This window comes from Ipomoea nil, unplaced genomic scaffold, assembly GCF_001879475.1.
Source record: "Ipomoea nil cultivar Tokyo-kokei standard unplaced genomic scaffold, Asagao_1.1 scaffold0688, whole genome shotgun sequence".
NCBI classification, from domain to species: Eukaryota; Viridiplantae; Streptophyta; class Magnoliopsida; order Solanales; family Convolvulaceae; genus Ipomoea; species Ipomoea nil.
This window is the reverse complement of record NW_017617116.1, coordinates 1,998,991-2,017,129: the sequence shown is the minus strand read 5'-3', so window position 1 is coordinate 2,017,129 and position 18,139 is coordinate 1,998,991. Positions and strand designations below refer to the sequence as shown.

Below are 18,139 nucleotides of genomic sequence, written 5' to 3'. Positions count from 1 at the left end.
AGCCTATAAATTGATGGAGGGCAAAGTTATATCGTGGGTCCCAACCCCAACTACTTAAAAATAATATTATTCCTATATGAAAAATTTGTGTATAAATAAATAATGATTTGTTATCATAGGGGTAGTCTACATACTTTTAGTTCTTTTTTATTCGAACATTCACATTTGGTCCTAGTATTATTTTAGTATGATCTTTTTTTGTCATTCGTCAACAAAATTGTTGAAATGTCGTTAAATGCAAATACATTTTGATCATTTTTATACAAAGTGAGTTAATCCTCCTATATTTGTATGTTTATTTTTTTTGAAACAAATGTGTAATTGAAGACCGGAATATCTTTGTGTATTTAACAGCATTACAACTGTTTTATATCATGTTCGGTTCGTTAACAACCCAAACTATGATCTGACCAAATGTTATTGATGACAACTACTTCAGGGACCTACGGATAAAATACTCCAGCTATATGCAAAAACTTCAATGGTTATATCATGCACCAGGGCACACAATATATGTACATAATTTTATAATAGAATACACATAAACTTTTAACATAATACACATAATCTTCTCCCAAATACTACCCATTAAACCATTGAGTTAAGCCCGTGCGGGTAAATACACATAATCTAACATAATACATAATACACATAAATTTTTAATATATTACACATGAACTCTTAACATAATACACATAAACACTTAACATAATACACATAAACATTTAAGGCTTGGTGGACACGGTTCCACACTCCCATGGTATATTGTATAATAAATTAATAATCCAAGATTACCTGGAGAAACTGGGCTATGCTGCAGGGCTTTCCATCTTCGGCCAGTACTACCTGGCTTACTCTGAACCAGAACTCACATTTGCACTCAGAGACCATTCTGACAGTGGTTTTTTTACGGTACTGATACAAAATGCTCAAACATTGCTAATCTGCTGCAGGTATGTATCAAATCGACAAAAAGAGTATTAAAATAAGCTATAAACTACTGAATAAGCGATACCAAATATACATTTAAGAAGGCAATTAACTAAGGAGATTCAGAAGTACAAAGATTATAATTGTATTTAAGTCTTGTTGGTTTTTATGATCTGTTCAAAAATAAAACATATATATATTGTTGTAGTAATCTATAAAAGTTGAAGTTGAATCTCACTTTAATACCTTACTAGTAATTACTAATACATCCAGTATTAGGTCTAGAAAGCCATAACATTTTTCTGGCAGAAGAAGAAGCCGGACGGTCCATCATCGGGCAATAGAGCCAACTTCACAATATTTTCAGCACCCTCCTCAGGGTCCAACATGCCAACATTAACAGTCATATCAGTCTTCACATAGCCTGGGCACACACAATTGATGCGAAAATTATTGGGATATTTTTGGGCTAAAATCCTTGTGTAACCATTCACTGCAGCTTTGGAAACTTTGTAGGCCGAGGCATATCTTGGCCAACCTTTGGCTTGTGCTATGGTTGGACCTTCCTTGTAATTCTTTAGAAATTCCTTCACCACTTCATCCACCCTTTCCTCTGTTAGGCTTTCGCCATTGCTCAATATCTTTCTAGCCATTTCATTATTTGATAGTAGCTGCAAGCATTTCAGAGAAGAGATTAAGGTTCGAACTTCAGCGACGACAGTGTGAGAATAGTGGACAAATTCCTTGTACGCATCAACATTTAACCATGTTTACTGTGTCAACGAGTCATCCTTATTTATATCATCCCAAATGCTGAGTCTATTTACTATAAACTAGATGTTAAATATATGGAAGTAAGAGTTGATGATCACACCTTTAGGTTCCCCAGAGTAGAAGAAACGTTGACAATTCTAGGGGAATGGGATAGTTGGAGAAGAGGTAGAAATGCTTGAACCATTCTTTTGGTGCCATGGTAGTTTGTATTAATGCACTGTTCAGCCAACTCATAAGTTTGAATGAGTGCGCCATCACTTTTCAACTCTGTTTCCAACTCCTGCTTCAATAATTAGAGGAATAGAGTTAATACCATAGGTCCTCCGAGTAGAGTGATTTTGTCACGTTTAGTTCTAAATTTTCAAATTAACTAATTATGGTTCTTCAACTTTCAAATTTAACTATTCGTAGTTTAAGTTAACCACCCATGATCATTCAACAATTAAATTTTAACCAACCATGGTCCTTTCAAGAGGACCACGACTAGTTAAATTTTGAAACTTGAAAGATAATGGGTGGTTAACTTGACCAAGAATGGTTAAATTTAAAAGTCAATGAACCACAGATGGTCAATTTGCAAGTTTAAAACTAAATGTGACAAAATCACTATACTCGGAGGACCTTAGATGATATTAACTCCAGAGGAATATAATTAAATATTAACTGTTGTCACATATATTTGCCAATCGTTCTGGACTAGGGTCTCTATGGTCCACAACTCGATCTAATATTGCAAAGTGCAATGGACCACTGGAGAGAGTTTTATATGGATAACTTACTTCATTTGCAGAAATGATTCGTCCGGAATCTGCTTCTATCATCTCTTTAAGAATTAAACCATCTCCTTCAATAATAAGCCCATGTATACCTGCATTGTTTACCTACAATTAAGTAAACAAAGAATATTATAGACAACAGAAAAGTACTATTAAAGAGTTAATACCATCTTAGATCTTCTGAGTATAGTAATTTTGCCACGTGTAGTCTTAAACTTTCAAATTGACCACCTATGGTCTTTCGACTTTTAAATTGTTATCATCCGTGGTCCAAGTTAATCATCAATGATTCTTCAACTTGTAAATTTTAAGGTTCTCAATAGGACCATGGCTAGTTAAATTTCGAAAGTTAAATAACTATGAGTAGTTAACTTGGACCACGAATGATTAAATTTGAAAGTTGAAAGACTACAAATGTCTATTTGAAAGTTTAAGATTAAACGTGACAATTCTATACTCGAGTATTCTATATGACATTAACTCTATTATTAAATATAATAAGTTGAATTTAAAAATTATTTAAAACCGCCATTCTTCAGAAAGTCATCGGGTTGGAACAAAGTAACTTTTTCTCGGATAGACAAATCATGAATAATGTCATCATTTACCAAGAAGCTAAGTTTGTGAAAAAAATATTATTTTCTAATGCATAAAAGTATAAATAATAAATTATCTTAATAGTCAATTAATTCTTAAATATTTGAGTCATAAAATTATTTATCAAACAAGCTAGCTAGATTATTGTATAAATTTTATTATTACAATACTAATTTGATTAATTTAGGATACCAACTAGTACTTATCTTAAATTATTCTATAAATTCGGGTTCAAATCTTCACAATTTACCTTTTAAAAATTCACAATTTGTATACTACAAACACACAACGTTAACATATATGTAATTGATTACTTTGTCAAATACGGCAATCATACAATATTAACTGATTAGGATTTGATGACCCTGTATTGTATTCACAAATTCCAACTGTTATATGTTTTGTTTTTTGTTTTTACTGACACTTTTTTTTTTCTTTTTTTTTTTTAACTTCCTTCCGTCATTTTCTCTTTCCTAATCACACTTACAAAAACTCCTAAAATACCATACCAAAACTCCCACTATTGAAGATGCCCTTAAAAACACAATTTATATTTTAAAAATTTACAATTTTAATACTAAAAGTACACAATTTATACGTTGTTTAGGACCAGGGTCCACTAGTTATAGATAAGGCAAAGGGGATTGAGATGAGATCGATATAGTAGAGAGTGCGTGGCCTTATAAGATATTACACCAAAAAAGTAATGATAAGCAACATGAGGTGACGATGCCTCATGCGTGGCCGCATCACTGAATTTTACTGTGTAAATCATGGTCCACTGTAACAACCGAAAACTTTGTGGGTGGATGAGCATTTTAGCAGAAGAAATTGAAAGAAAGGAGTGGATAATTACCAGGATATCTAGTTTCCCGAACTTGTTTTTGACGAAATCCACAAGACAAGAAATGCTAACTTCATCTGCAACATCAAGTTGGTGAAACACAATACTATCTTCATCTTCTCCACCACATAACTGTTTGAGCTTCTCTACAGCTTCCATTCCTCTCTTCTCATCCCTCGCAGTGGCCACTACTACCACACCTTCATTAGCAAGCTGTCTGCATTTTCATATCCTATTCCTCTGTTTGCTCCGCTCACAACACCACACCTGCTAGGCCTCCCCACACAACAAACACAAATTTAACTCTAATTAAGCACTTACAACTATGCTAAAAATTATAATTAGTAGCAAAGATGCAACTTTTCGTTACCTGATACAAGTTTGAAAGTAGAATATATACTACATACATACCGTCTGCTACTGCCGGCGCTCATTTTAGCTTCCATTGTATATATATTTGAGTTCTTTAACTGGGCTGGCTATGGCAGAAGTCGTGAGTCGGTGGTGAGGGAAAGGAATATTCAAACGCGCACGCATCGGCTCTTCTAGACTTCTACGAGGGGTCCCCTTTTTGTCCATTTATGAATTAATTAATGGGTAGTACCTGTCTAGCCTGGTTCATGTTCAGTTGAATTACCATGATTTCCATCTTTCTAAATGCTTTGTCGGAATTAATGAATTAATTAATATGGGGGGTGGGGGCTCATTAATTAATATGGGGGGTGGGGGTGAAAATTATGGCAAATTATATCGTGCACTGATTATGTATCGCACATCAAAATGATTACTATTTGCCTCAAGTTAGGTTCAAACCTATCTATCACATCTCACTTAGGGGAGCAATTGGATACCAGTGGACTACAAGCCACTTGGTATGACGTTGTTTTATTTAATGAAAAGAAACGGAATCTGTTTCACGTCGTTCCACAAAAAAATAACCATGTTCTTCAGTTTCATTTTTAGTACACTACAGTTTCAGTTCAACACAACTACAATTTCGTTTCGATATAACTACAGTTTAATTCAATATTTATACACTCAAATGTGAAAATATTATTTACTTTTATTTTATATACACTATATTTTCATTAAAACACAATTACATGATCATTTTGATATAATTACAGCTTCATTGTACAATATACCGTCAAATATGTGAAATTTATTTAGTTTCATTTTATATATACTATAGTTTCATTTCACCATAACTACAATATCATTTTGATATAACTACGTGAGGCAGTGTCGGTTTAGATACACGTCGTTTCTTTACTTAAAAAAATGACGTCATTTTGATGCGCGGTGAATAATCGATTATATACCAAGGTTGCGAATGTGTTTGGCCCGATCCATTTATTAATTAATTAATGGGGGGCAAAATTTATATCGTGGACCCAACCCACACTACTTCGAAATAATTTTATTCCTCTATGAAAAATTTGTGTATAAATATATAAGAGTTAATACTCAAAATAGTCCTTGTAATCAGTAAATATTAAAATTACTGGGGTAATTTGTAATCCGTAAAAGAGTTCTATTGAAATTATTGGGAAAATTCATAAAAATGGGTGATTTATTTAATCATTATAAATAAATTAAAAGAGTTACTAATATTGAAATTACTAAATTGTCATTTTATTTAACACCAATTTGACCGAATAACAAACATAGGACAACATTAAGCAAACACACAAAAAAAATTGAGACTACATTAGGTCACCAAAGTTGTTTATGACGAAATTGAGAAAAATCACTATAGTAGAGGGCCATTTTGGGTATTAACTCAAATATATAATGTTGCAAGTATATAAAAATAGCACAAACAGTTCTGAATCTATATAGGAAAAATGACACTTTTTCCCAAGAATTATATGTTTATAGCACATTTTCACCTTGAATTATACATGAAAATACATTAGCCCCCTCAATTATTTTAAAAGTGACAGTTTTTCCCCTAATATATTAAATTGACATTTCTACCCTTAAAGTAAACATTTTATTTATTTTATTCTACAACACATTATTGCTTATACCCTTCAAGTAAACATTTTATTTATTTCTAAAGTAGCAAATTTGCAATCCACCGTGACAATACAAGCAAAAATAGAATAATTTTTTTGACCACTTCACCTAGCAAGTGATAAACTTGTTGAGTTGAAGTTAGCCTTATATTGCTTCCTAGAAAACGATAATATGGCTTTTGGGATAGAAATAGATGGCGGTATAGAATCTCACTTTATTACTTTACTAGTAATTACTAATACATCCATTATTAGGTCTAGAAAGCCATAACATTTTTCTGGCAGAAGAAGAAGCCAGACGGTCCATCATCGGGCAATAGAGCCAACTTCACAATGTTTTCAGCGCCCTCCTCGGGGGTAAACATGCCAACATTAGCAGTTATATCAGTCTTCACATAGCCTGGGCACACACAATTGATGCGAAAATTGGGATATTTTTGGGCTAAAATCCTTGTGTAACCATTCACTGCTGCTTTGGAGACTTTGTAGGCCGACCCATATCTTGGCCAACCTTTGGATTGTGCTATGGTTGGACCTTCCTTGTAATTCTTGAGAAATTCCTTCACCACTTCATCCACGCTTTCCTCTGTTAGGCTTTCGCCATTGCTCAATACCTTTCTAGCCATTTCATTATTTGATAGTAGCTGCAAGCATGTATTTTTAATATAATTGGATCGGAGTTAATTATTTTGTGCGATGTGCCTAACTAGCTATTTACTATAAAGTCGTACGGACATAGCTCACTGGTTTAATAAACAGTATTTGAGAGAAGAATAAGCTATTTGTTATGAAGTAGATGCACAAAAGTAAGAGTTGGGCACACCTTTAGGTTCCCCAAAGTGGAGGAAACGTTGACAATTCTAGGGGAATGGGAGAGTTGGAGAAGAGGTAAAAATGCTTGAACCATTCTTTTGGTGCCATGGTAGTTTGTATTAATGCACTGTTCAGCCAACTCATAAGTTTGAATGAGTGCTCCATCACTTTTCAACTCTGTTTCCAACTCCTGCTTCAATAATCAGAGGAATTGAATATTAGCCGGTCTATGGTCCACAACTCCATATATTGTTGGATGCTGGAACATTGACATGCATGTTTATTTTGATTGCACTATAAACTTAATTTTTGAAAGTTCATTTTTAATATACTGTTAATTCATTTTTAATATATTATCTTATACATAAACATTTAATATATTGAAAATTAACTTGAATGTACTAAAGATTAATACTTATCATCAGTGGTTTGTCTTACAATGTAAGTCATAATCAGTGATGGAACCACAATAAGGATTGCTGTCCTACTCACCCCTTATATATAGTATACTAGTTTTTTACGCGCATTGCACGATTGAGATAATGCCCAATATTTTTTTAAATAAGTATTTTAAAGTATATCAATGCAAGATTATATTGGAATTGTGCATGCATAGATAATTGAATGTTAAATTTGTGTATTTAAATAGGCAATTCTAAGTTTACAAATGCAAGATAATATAGTCAAGATTGATTATAGTTGTCAATCAAATAATTGTATAGGTATGGTTGAAACCAAATACAGGACATAAGGGAGAGAAAATAAAAATTAGGGCATAAATTATTAAATACTCCGTATATACTAATATTGAAGAGCTAACTACTAATTGCCAAACAAGGACATTGTGAGATAGTTTCCCACTTCAATTTGTTATGTGATTTGAATACTCTTTTTGTCAATAAATCTCCCAAGTAGTTAATATGATTGACTTAATTATATTTTTTATTATTTTATTTTTTTTAAAACAATTATTATTATTATTATTATTATTATTATTATTATTATTATTATTATTATTATTATTATATCATCATACCCTTAGGTCATTTTACATGTTAATATAAAAAACTAATTTTTTCAAATATCTTTTTACCAACCATTGATATAATTCGCTGGTCAAATTCGCTAATATAATCCGCTAAAGCTAACCGCTAACTGCTGATTGTCAAACAAGGATATTGCGAAGTTGTTTTCACTTCAATTTGTTGTGTGATTTGAATAGTCTCTTTGTCAACAAATCCTTCAAGTAATTAATATGATTAGCTTTATTAATTATATTTTTTTAATTTTTTCATGATATTAATAAAATACTTGGTAAATAAATATATAGCATTATTTTGTATTATAACTTTGATATTTAATTAAAAAAAAACAGTGCACAAAAAAAGGTAATAGACAATGTGTGAATATAATCAATTGATGAATTTGAATGTAAAGAATTTTTACATTGGAGAAATATAAAGACAATATAACTAATAAAATTATTTCTCTTAATTAATTTATTAATAATGAATTATTTTTTTAATAAAGACATTGTAGGGACAATGTAGCAAATATAATCAATTGATAAATTTGAATATAAAGAATTTTTATATTGGAGAAAAATAAATACAATATAACTAATGAAATTATTTCTCTTATTTAATTTATTGATAATAAATAATTTTTTTTTGAATAAAGGCATTGTAGACGCATAATTCTAAATTAAAAAATGATATGTATTATTTTTTGTTGTAGCTACTAAATTATTATTTTTAATTAATAATTTAATAAGAGTAAAATAGAGTACTAATTATGCCAACTTTGATTGGGATGAGGTTCGAACCTAAGACCTTTAAATTCTTATTAAAATCAATGAGTAAGTTAACGGTGAACTAACAGAAATGAACGGAAAAGATAATATTTAACGGAAAAGTTAACGGAAAATCACATTCATTAAGGATAAATTAGGAAATATTAAGGAAAAATTAAAATCTGATCAATCTGAGCTATTCATTTGATTAAAAAACTTGACCGCCATTTTTTCTACCCATTATAGGCCTAACTCTCTTGGGCTCTTATTAGTATAATAGTAGATAGATATATTAAATATACCAAACATTAACCAAAAATTGTTGACTTACATGGTTAACCCATTACTTTGATATAATACATAATGGTTTATGGTTGAAAGTTGAAACCATATAGCACTTAATTTGATTTTTGAATTTTTAAATATCAACCGTGAGAATTCTAATTTGAGTTTTTTATTTGTAATATTCTTGCTTCTTTTTTATTTTTTCTATTTTTTTTTAATATTAATAGTGAGATAAGTGAACTTTTGTTAGTGAGATGAGTGAACTTTTGTTTTTGACATTTGTTAATATTAATAGTGAGAATTCTAATTGGATTTTTTATTTGTAACATTCTGACTTAACTTTTTTTATTTTCTTTTTTAATATTAATAGTGATTTATAATGTGTTTTCCATTCAAACTATTTTATCTAATTAATTATGTTTAAAAAAAATTTAACTTGATGTATTTTGATTTTTCATCTCTAGTCAACAATATTTATGACTTGGTCTCTATTGATGGAAATATAAGGTTGAACCTGGTATAATAATAACATCGCTAAAATACAGACACTATTAATGTAGGCTGGACTAGAATAATAAATGAACAGAAAGAATATGTTCTTGCGACATGTTATTGCTAACACTGCATTAAAAACATTTCACAACCAGGGTATCGTATGCTTTCGACTTGCAAACGCAAAACTCATAAGTACTGTATGCTAAGACACAAAGGGAGAAGGATAAGGGAAGGAATGTGTTGAATGAGCGAATAATGACTTACGGAGGGGTTATTTATATACTATTGAATATAACAACTCCTTCCTTTCCCAGCCACACATATGAGAGAAATAATAGGGACAACACATAAAGGAATCAATTGACTCCACATATTCCCTTTGAATGTTTCCAACATCTATTAAGTGTTTTATTTTCAAAAAAAATCTCATTAGTTTTAATTTTTTGCCCCCACTAAAAAAGATTTTTGGATTCGGGGGTCATAGTCCACAATGTAATTTGTCAATATTAGCAACCTTGGCTAGTAAGGTAAGAATGAGACTTCAGTGAGTCACCTTTCATGTAAGGTGAGGTGGGTCGTAAAGTTAAAAAAGAAATTATTTTTTCATTTATTTAATTTCTTAAAGAGCTGCCTAACATAATTAATGCAATTTTTATAAGATGAAGAGAGTATTATATGGATAACTTACTTCATTTGCAGAAATGATTCGTGAGAAATCTGCTTCTATAATCTCTTTAAGAATTAAACCATCTCCTTCAATAATAAGCCCATGTATACCTGCATTGTTTACCTACAATTAAGTAAAGAAAGAATATTATAGACACCAGAGAAGTACACTATTATTTAAAAACCCCATTCTTCAGAGAAAGTCATCGGGTTGGAACTTGGAACAAAGCAACTTTGTCTCAGATAGACAAGTCATGAATAATTTCATCATTTACCAAGGGGTGTTGTTATTTGCAGCACCCTTTGATAAAAAATGGGTATAAAGCATTTTAAAATTATAAAAAAAGTAAAATTTTTTAATAATTAATAGGTGGTGTAAATGGACAAAAGAAAGTACATTTTACTATTTGCACCATTTAGTCAAACTTGTAATTAATAATTTGTTAATTCAAAATTTAATTAATTAAAACATTTTTTTAAAAAAACGAAACGTCACCTTCTCCGGTGAGAAGGCAACCCAGGTAAAAATCTACCTGGGTCGCCTTCTCCGATGAGAAAGCGACCCACTGAGCTGCCTTCTCACCGGAGAAGGTGACTTTTTTTTTTTTTTTTTTTTTTTTTTTTTGTTAAAAGAAACGGATAATAAATATTACTCTTTGATCATATTTAATGATGGTGGTGCAAATATCACTTTTCTATTTGCATCATTTATAAAGTTATTATACCTATTAATTAGGTGGTGCAAATAGCAAAATAGGTGGTGTGAATAGAATTTCCTTACTAAGAAGCTAAGTATGTGGAAAAAAAAATATTATTTTCTATTGCATAAAAGTATAAATAATAAATTATCTTAATAGTCAATTAATTCTTAGATATTTGAGTCATAAAATTATTTATCAAACAAGCTAGCTAGATTTTTTTGTTTTTTGTTTTTTTTGTTTTTTGTTTTTTGTTTTTTTAAAACAACAAGCTAGCTAGATGCTTGTATAAATTTTATTGCGAATTAATCAACATTTTCGTCCCTCAATTGTTTTTCACTATTAATGTAGTTTCTACTTTTTAATTTAATTTTAACTAATTTGATCATTGAATTATTTAAAATTGGAATAATGTTCAAATTAGCCACTGAACGTAATCTGAAAATGCAACTAGGCCACTGAATGAAAAAAAAAATACAATTAGACCACTGAACACTCCAAAAAAAAAAATGCAATTAGGCCATTGAATACTCCAAATGTATGTAATTTCACCTGATAGCAAGTTACCATCAATTTCAATAGGCTACCTACATATGTGACAGCTGATTAGTTGGCATTTTTAATAATAAATTTAAAACAAAAAAAATTTAAAAATTATTTAAAAAAAAAAAAAAGAGGAAACGATAGACGGCTGCCAGCTACCCCACTTTTGCACTTCCTTCGTCTTCGGCGTAGACGAAGGACCTATCTTCGTTTGCGGCGAAGACGAAGGAAGTGGTAAAGGGGGGTGGCGTTGTCTCACGCCACCCCCCTTCCCCCTCCTCCGTCTCTGCTGGAGACGAAGGAAGAGGGGAGGGAAGGGGGTGGCCGCGCCATTTTTTTTTTTAAAATAATATTTTAAAATTATTTTATTAAAATTTATTTAAAAATTATTAAAAATGCCAACTCAACTGTCACGTGAGCAGGTAACCTGCTGAAATTGATGGTAATTGTACTTTTAGAGTGTTTAGTGATTTAATTGCATTTTTTTTTTGTTCAGTGGTTTAATTGCATTTTTTTTGTTCAGTGGTTTAATTGCATTTTAGGTTACGTTCAGTGGCCAATTTGAACCTTATTCCTTTAAAATTTCGTCAATTGAACTCTTTCAGTGACTAAAATGGTGATTTTCATATTTTTAAAATTTTATCAATTTGGTCCCTAAAAGTGTTCAATTAATAAAATTTTAATTAATTCAAAAATCAAATTGGTTGAAATTAAAAATTAAGGAGTACATTAACAATTGAAAAACAATTAAAAGACCAAAATGTTGAGTTTCTTCTTATTTATTTATTTATTTATTATTATTATTATACTAATTTGATTAATTTAGGATACCAACTACGTATAGAAGATAAGGCTAAGGGGATTGAGATGAGATTGATATACTAGAGAGTGTGTGGCTTAGGGGTGTTTAATCGGTTAACCGAACTGTTTTAATCGAAGCGATTTAATCGAACTTTTTAAACCTTTAACCGTTAATCGAATCGAAATTTGTGTTACCGAATTAACCGAACCGATATTTTTTTCGGTTAACCGATTAACCAAATTTTTTAAGTTCAAATTTAAAATCCTAAAAATAACACCTAAAATAATAAATTCAATTAAAATAATACATATCATAATAAATTCATAACAAAATATACAAAAACAATACCGTAACAATTCTATAAACATATTACATTTATATATTTAATACATTATATATATATATATATATATATATATATATATATATATATATATATATATATATTAAGCGTTCGGTTAATCGTTCGGTTAACCAACACTTTCGAACCAAATTAACCGTTAATCGAACTTTGAAAAAATCTTTAACCAAATCAAAAAAGTTCGGTTAAAAAACGGTTAACCGAACTTTATCGATTTGGTCAGTTAACCGAAAATTATCCGAAATTTGCACACCCCTAACGTGGCCTTATAAGTTATAATGAAAGCAACATGTGATGACGATGCATCATACATGGTGCCATCACTGAATTTTACCGTGGGTCATGATCCACGTAATAGTATGGACCATGAAATGTATTATATACTCCAATTTTATTTGACAACATTGTTATAATTTTTATTTTATTTTTCATATACATTAATTTTATTATAACAATAACAAAATATTATTTTAATGGGAAAATTGTAAAAAATGTCTCTCTATAATATGCCAATTATCAATGTCACCCCTGAATTATGAGTGGTGTAAATGTTGCCCCTCAATTATCAAAACGGTGCACATATAGCCCCTCCCGTAACGGACATGTGGTTCCCCGTTAGTGTACGACACCCTTAAGTCGGAGTAAATGTGTAATTTAGTTGTTTTTTCCCTCCCTCGATTCGAAGTACCATCGATGGACAACGGTGGGGAACCACAGGTCCGTTACGGGAGGGGCCATATGTGCACCATTTTGATAATTGAGGGGCAACATTTACACCACTCATAATTCAGGGGTGACATTGATAATTGGCATATTATAGAGGGGCATTTTTTACAATTTTCCCTATTTTAATTCTACTACAATTATGATAACACAGCGCTGTGTAACAATCGGAAACTTTATGATTAGCATTTTGACAAAAGAAAAGAAAGGATCGGAGTGGATAATTATATTACCAGGATATCCAGTTTCCCGAACTTGGTTTTGACGAAATCCACAAGACAAGAAATGCTAACTTCATCTGCAACATCAAGTTGGTGAAACACAATACTATCTTCATCATCTTCTCCACCACATGAGGAGTGTTTGAGCTTCTCCACAGCAGGGCCGGATTTTAGGCTGTGCAAGCTGGGCTACCGCACAGGGCCCCCAATTTTAGAGGGGCCCCAAATTTTAGAGGTTCAATATTTAATTTTTACCTAGCTAGTTTAAAAATAAAAATTAAAAAGTTTTCAATTAAACTTTAAAGGTTTCATGAAGAGATGGTAAGAATGTGTATTTATTGTATTTTAACTTGGAGGTCAAAGGTTCGAAACTTGCATGTATTAGTTTTAAAAATTATGATTTTGGTAGGGCCACATTTATTTACTAGAACAGGGCCACCAAAACTTAAAATACGGCCCTGCTCCACAGCTTCCATTCCTCTCTTCTCATCTCTTGCAGTGGCCACTACAACCACCCCTTCATTCGCAAGCTGTCTGCATATTTCATATCCTATTCCTCTGTTTGCGCCGCTCACAACAGCACAACTGCTAGGCCTTCACACACAACAAACACAAATTAACTCATAACATCAAAACCTACTATACCATGAATATATAGAATGTTTCACACCTTCTGCTACTGCTGCTGCTCATTTTAGCTCTTCGATCAACTCCCAAGCTAAGGCAATGGCAGAAGTAAATTAGAGGCTCCGTCACCACTCTCTGCAGTCTCCACACACAGCGGTTAATAGGAATAGGAATAGGAATATTCAAATTTCAAACGCGCACGCCACGGCTCTTCTACGACGACATTGATTAATTGCGAGTCCCGGCCCCTTTTTGTCCATTCGTGGGTCCCAACCCCAACTACTTAAATACGGCAAATTATATTATGCACCGCGGTGCATAATCGATTATGCACCACGCGTCTTTTTTTTAAAATGAAAATTAACAGTGTTTATTTTCGCCGTTTCGCACTCTTTTGCAAAAAGTAACTCTGTTATTCAGTGTCATTTTGTATACACTGCAGTTTCAGTTGAACACAACTACAATTTCATTTCGATATAACTATAGTTTCATTCGATATTTATAGACTCAAATATGTGAAAATGTTATTTAATTTTATTTTATATACACTATAGTTTTATTAAAACACAACTACATGATCATTTTGATATAATTACAGCTTCATTGTACAATATACACTCAAATATGTGAAATGTTATTCAGTTTCAGTTTATATACACTGCAGTTTTATTTCACTATAACTACAGTATCATTTTGATATAACTGCAGTGTCGGTTTGGATATACTGTAGTGTCAGTTGGTGTTTAATACACCAAACAAACGGACTCCGTTAATTCTAACGGCGGGCCGTTTCTTTACTTAAAGAAACGGCGCCGTATATGGGCCGCGGTGCATAATCGATTATGCACCGCGGTCTATAATATAACAACTGCTTAAATACTATTCCTATATGAAAAATTTGTCTATAAATAAATAGTGATTTTTTATCATAGGGGTAGTCTAGGTAACTTTTAGTCCTTTTTTATTCAAACATTCACATTTGGTCCTAGTATTATTGTGGTATAATTATTTTTTATCCTTCGTCTACAAAATTGTTGAAATATCGTTAAATACAAATACACTTTTGATCATTTTTATACAAAGTGAGTTGACATTCCTGTATTTTTATGTTTATTTTTTTGAAACAAATATGTAACTGAAGACCGAAATGTCTTTGTATATTTAACAACATTACAACTGTTTTGTTTCATGTTTGGTTCGTTAACAACCCAAACTATGATCTGACCAAATGTTATTGATGACAACTACTTCAGGGACATACTGATAAAATACTCCAATTCTGTGCAAAAACTTCAATTGTTATATCGTGCTCCAACGCGCTCAATGCATTGTGCGACCTAAAAATTCTCTGTTTCATATGTACATAATTGTATTGTAGAATACACAAACTCCTAACATAATACACATAATCTTACATAATACATAATATACATAAACTCTTAACATAATAATATACATGAACTCTTAACATAATACACATAACGTTAGGTACACCGGCGTACTCAGCAACACCAGGCAGTGGACGCTTCGATGCAGCCTTCCTCGCACTCTAGGTGCTACGTCGATGCAAGCTACAACCATGCCACCGGGGCGGCTTCTTTTGGGGCGGTGCTTCTTGCACACGATTGCCGCTTCTTAGTAGCGTGTAACAGTAAATTACCGGCTTGCTTCTCCCCGCTAATGGCTGAATCACTTGCCTGTAAAGAAGCACTATCATGGTTGAAGAATCAGAATGTGGCTATGGTTAACCTGTTTACAGATTGTTCGGAGCTACGCAGCAGCCTACTATCGACACACGCCCCGGCTATGTCCTTTGTCGGGATTATTATTACTGAAATTAGAGTTGCTTTGTCATCGTTTCATTATTGTTCAGTTAGTTTGGTTTCTAGAGCTTTGAATTTACATGCTCATACTCTTGCTGCAGCAACCTCTGTTCAGGCTACTCCGCTGTATTGAGACTCTGTCCCCCCAGACTCTACTGTTGCTTTCATTCATTAATATATTGCAACCATTATTAAAAAAAAAAAAAAAAAAAGCATAATGCACATAAACTCCCAAAGTGCACAATGCATTGTGCACCTTGGTGCACGATATAATTTGCCTAAAAACTTGGGTTGTGTCTATTGGAATTGTTCTCAGAGGCACTAGGGCTGCCCAAAGATCACCAGCAAATTATGCTGTGAAAGTGTAAGGTGGACACAGTTCCAAAACTGTTCATAATTATGAATATAAAGTTCAAAAATTATGAACATAGAGTTCTATAATTATGAATGTAAAGTTATGAACATAGAGTTCTATAATTATGAACATAGAGTACTGTAATTGTGAATATAGAGTTCAATAATTGTGAATATGAAGTTAAAAAACTATGAACATAGAGTTATAATTATGAACATAGAGTTCTGTAATTGTGAATATAGAGTTCAATAATTGTGAATATAAAGTTCAAAAATTATGAACATAGAATTTTATAATTATGAACCTAGAGTTTAGTAATTATGAACACAAAGTCGTGTTCACCTTGCAAGGTGGACACGGTTCCACAGTATAATAATCCAAGATCACTTTTTTTTTTTTTCTGAAAAATGACTTATTTTCCAGAAAATATTTTTCAGAAGTCATTTTCCTACTTTCCAAACGAAGCCTTTTTTTTTTTTTTTTTTAAATAAAATTGTGCATTTATTCCATCAAAACCAAAACGTCTACAAGTATACGCCATAGCCCCGAAAGTGGACTATGGCTCAAAAAAACAAGGCCTTTTCGGCCAAACACTATGTACAAGGGGTGACCCAACAGTGGCCACCCCCAAGTAAAGAATAAAACTCCCAACTCAACTGACTAACAAGGCCAACCTAGTGGCTCACCATCAAAGAACCCTAGAGCTCGGTTTAGCCTTCAACTCCCATATCTCTCCAAACCATTCTCAAAACATAGACTTAAATGGGCTCCCCGTCCCACACAAGTGTTGGGACCGATGCCCGAGCCTTAAAGATCCATTCTACCAAACCATCCTTAAGCCAAAGTCCCATCCCCACCGGCACGGCGTACCGTGTTTTAGTCCGGGGGAACTTTCAGGGTCCCGACTTAAGCAATGGTACTCACCCCTCCCACCCTCGCACCCAAGACCAACTCCCTCCGGCATGGCGTACCATGTTTTAAGCCCGGGGGAGCTTTTCAGGTCCCGACACGAGCAATGGCTCCCTCAACCCCCACCCTTAGGCCAAAGGCCAACTCCCTCGGCATGGCGTACCATGCTTTAGGCCCGGGGAGCCGTTACGACCTCGACCTAAGCAATGGTTTCCCTTAACCTCTCAAAACCCCCTTTTTTTTCCATGTTTCTTTTTTCTTTTCCCTTTTTTCAGCCTTATATCACCATCACCAATCTGCACAACCTTATTCCTTTTTCCTATGGATCTTTTTGAGCTCAAGAGCACTCCCAACTCCAAGTGTGTGCTGTACTTGGAGCCCACCAAGTCCCCCCCATTCTACCACAAGCTAAAATGGGAGTCCAAGGCTAGACTCTACTTTCGGGCCCATTGATAGCAACCCTTAAGCTGACAAGTATGCCATCCAGAGCTAGGAGCAACTCTTTTAGGACTTACAGCCTCATTTCTGTCTGCTCAGATCAGCTTTAAGTCCCATGACCTTCATTAGAAATGGCTTCTGGTCTTCATCAACAATCTACCTGCAAAAATGGCTTCCCTTCTGCAACATAGTTGCAGTTCCACCAAACAAACAGCTGCCCAGCTGGTCAGCCAGCTCTGGCCTCATCCTAGCTGTCAGTTCCCTCAGGCAACCAAGCTGTTTTGCCCTCAGAGACTGCCCAGCTAGCAGTCCATCACTGGTCCCACCACCAAGTATAAGATCACTTGGAGAAACTATGTTGTGCTGTAGGGCTTTCCATCATTGGCTAGTACAACCCAGCTTGCCCTGAACCAGACTCACATTTGCACTCAGAGACCATTCTGTTGATTTTATGACTTTTGGGCAGTCAACGGCAAACCAACACTACCATTAGAATAATGAGAATATAGGAAAAATATAAGAGAAATATATGACGAAAATATAGGAATGTTGTATGGAAGAGTATTGCTTGTGAATACTGAGAGTTGTCCCCACTCCTCTATGTGACGGGTCTATTTATACATATTTTGGGCCTAAATCCTTACAA

General features: G+C 33.0%; 2 protein-coding genes across 3 annotated transcripts in view; both read right to left on the bottom strand.

The window, feature by feature from the left end:
- The window catches only part of LOC109175705 ((+)-neomenthol dehydrogenase-like), a 28,753-nt gene extending 14,625 nt beyond the window's left edge, over positions 1-14,128 (bottom strand). The window contains exon 1 of the mRNA XM_019325033.1: positions 14,098-14,128. The gene's annotated coding sequence lies outside the window, so the exon portion shown is untranslated. The remainder of the gene's footprint in view (positions 1-14,097) is intronic.
- On the bottom strand, positions 1,186-14,149 carry LOC109175708 ((+)-neomenthol dehydrogenase-like). Of its 2 annotated transcripts, XM_019325041.1 has the most exons (7): positions 14,012-14,149; positions 13,854-13,926; positions 11,436-11,439; positions 3,934-4,112; positions 2,484-2,585; positions 1,805-1,987; positions 1,186-1,601 (listed from the first exon to the last, which is right to left on the bottom strand). In XM_019325041.1, the coding sequence occupies exons 1-7, from the start codon at positions 14,032-14,034 to the stop codon at positions 1,212-1,214; spliced, it is 954 nt and encodes a 317-aa protein (XP_019180586.1). In that variant the 5' UTR covers positions 14,035-14,149; the 3' UTR covers positions 1,186-1,211. The 2 variants fall into 2 exon arrangements, with proteins under 2 accessions (XP_019180586.1, XP_019180587.1); XM_019325042.1 differs by lacking the exons at positions 11,436-11,439; positions 13,854-13,926; positions 14,012-14,149 and adding an exon at positions 4,333-4,417 and having other exon boundaries at positions 3,934-4,188.
- Positions 14,150-18,139: the final 3,990 nt, after the last annotated feature.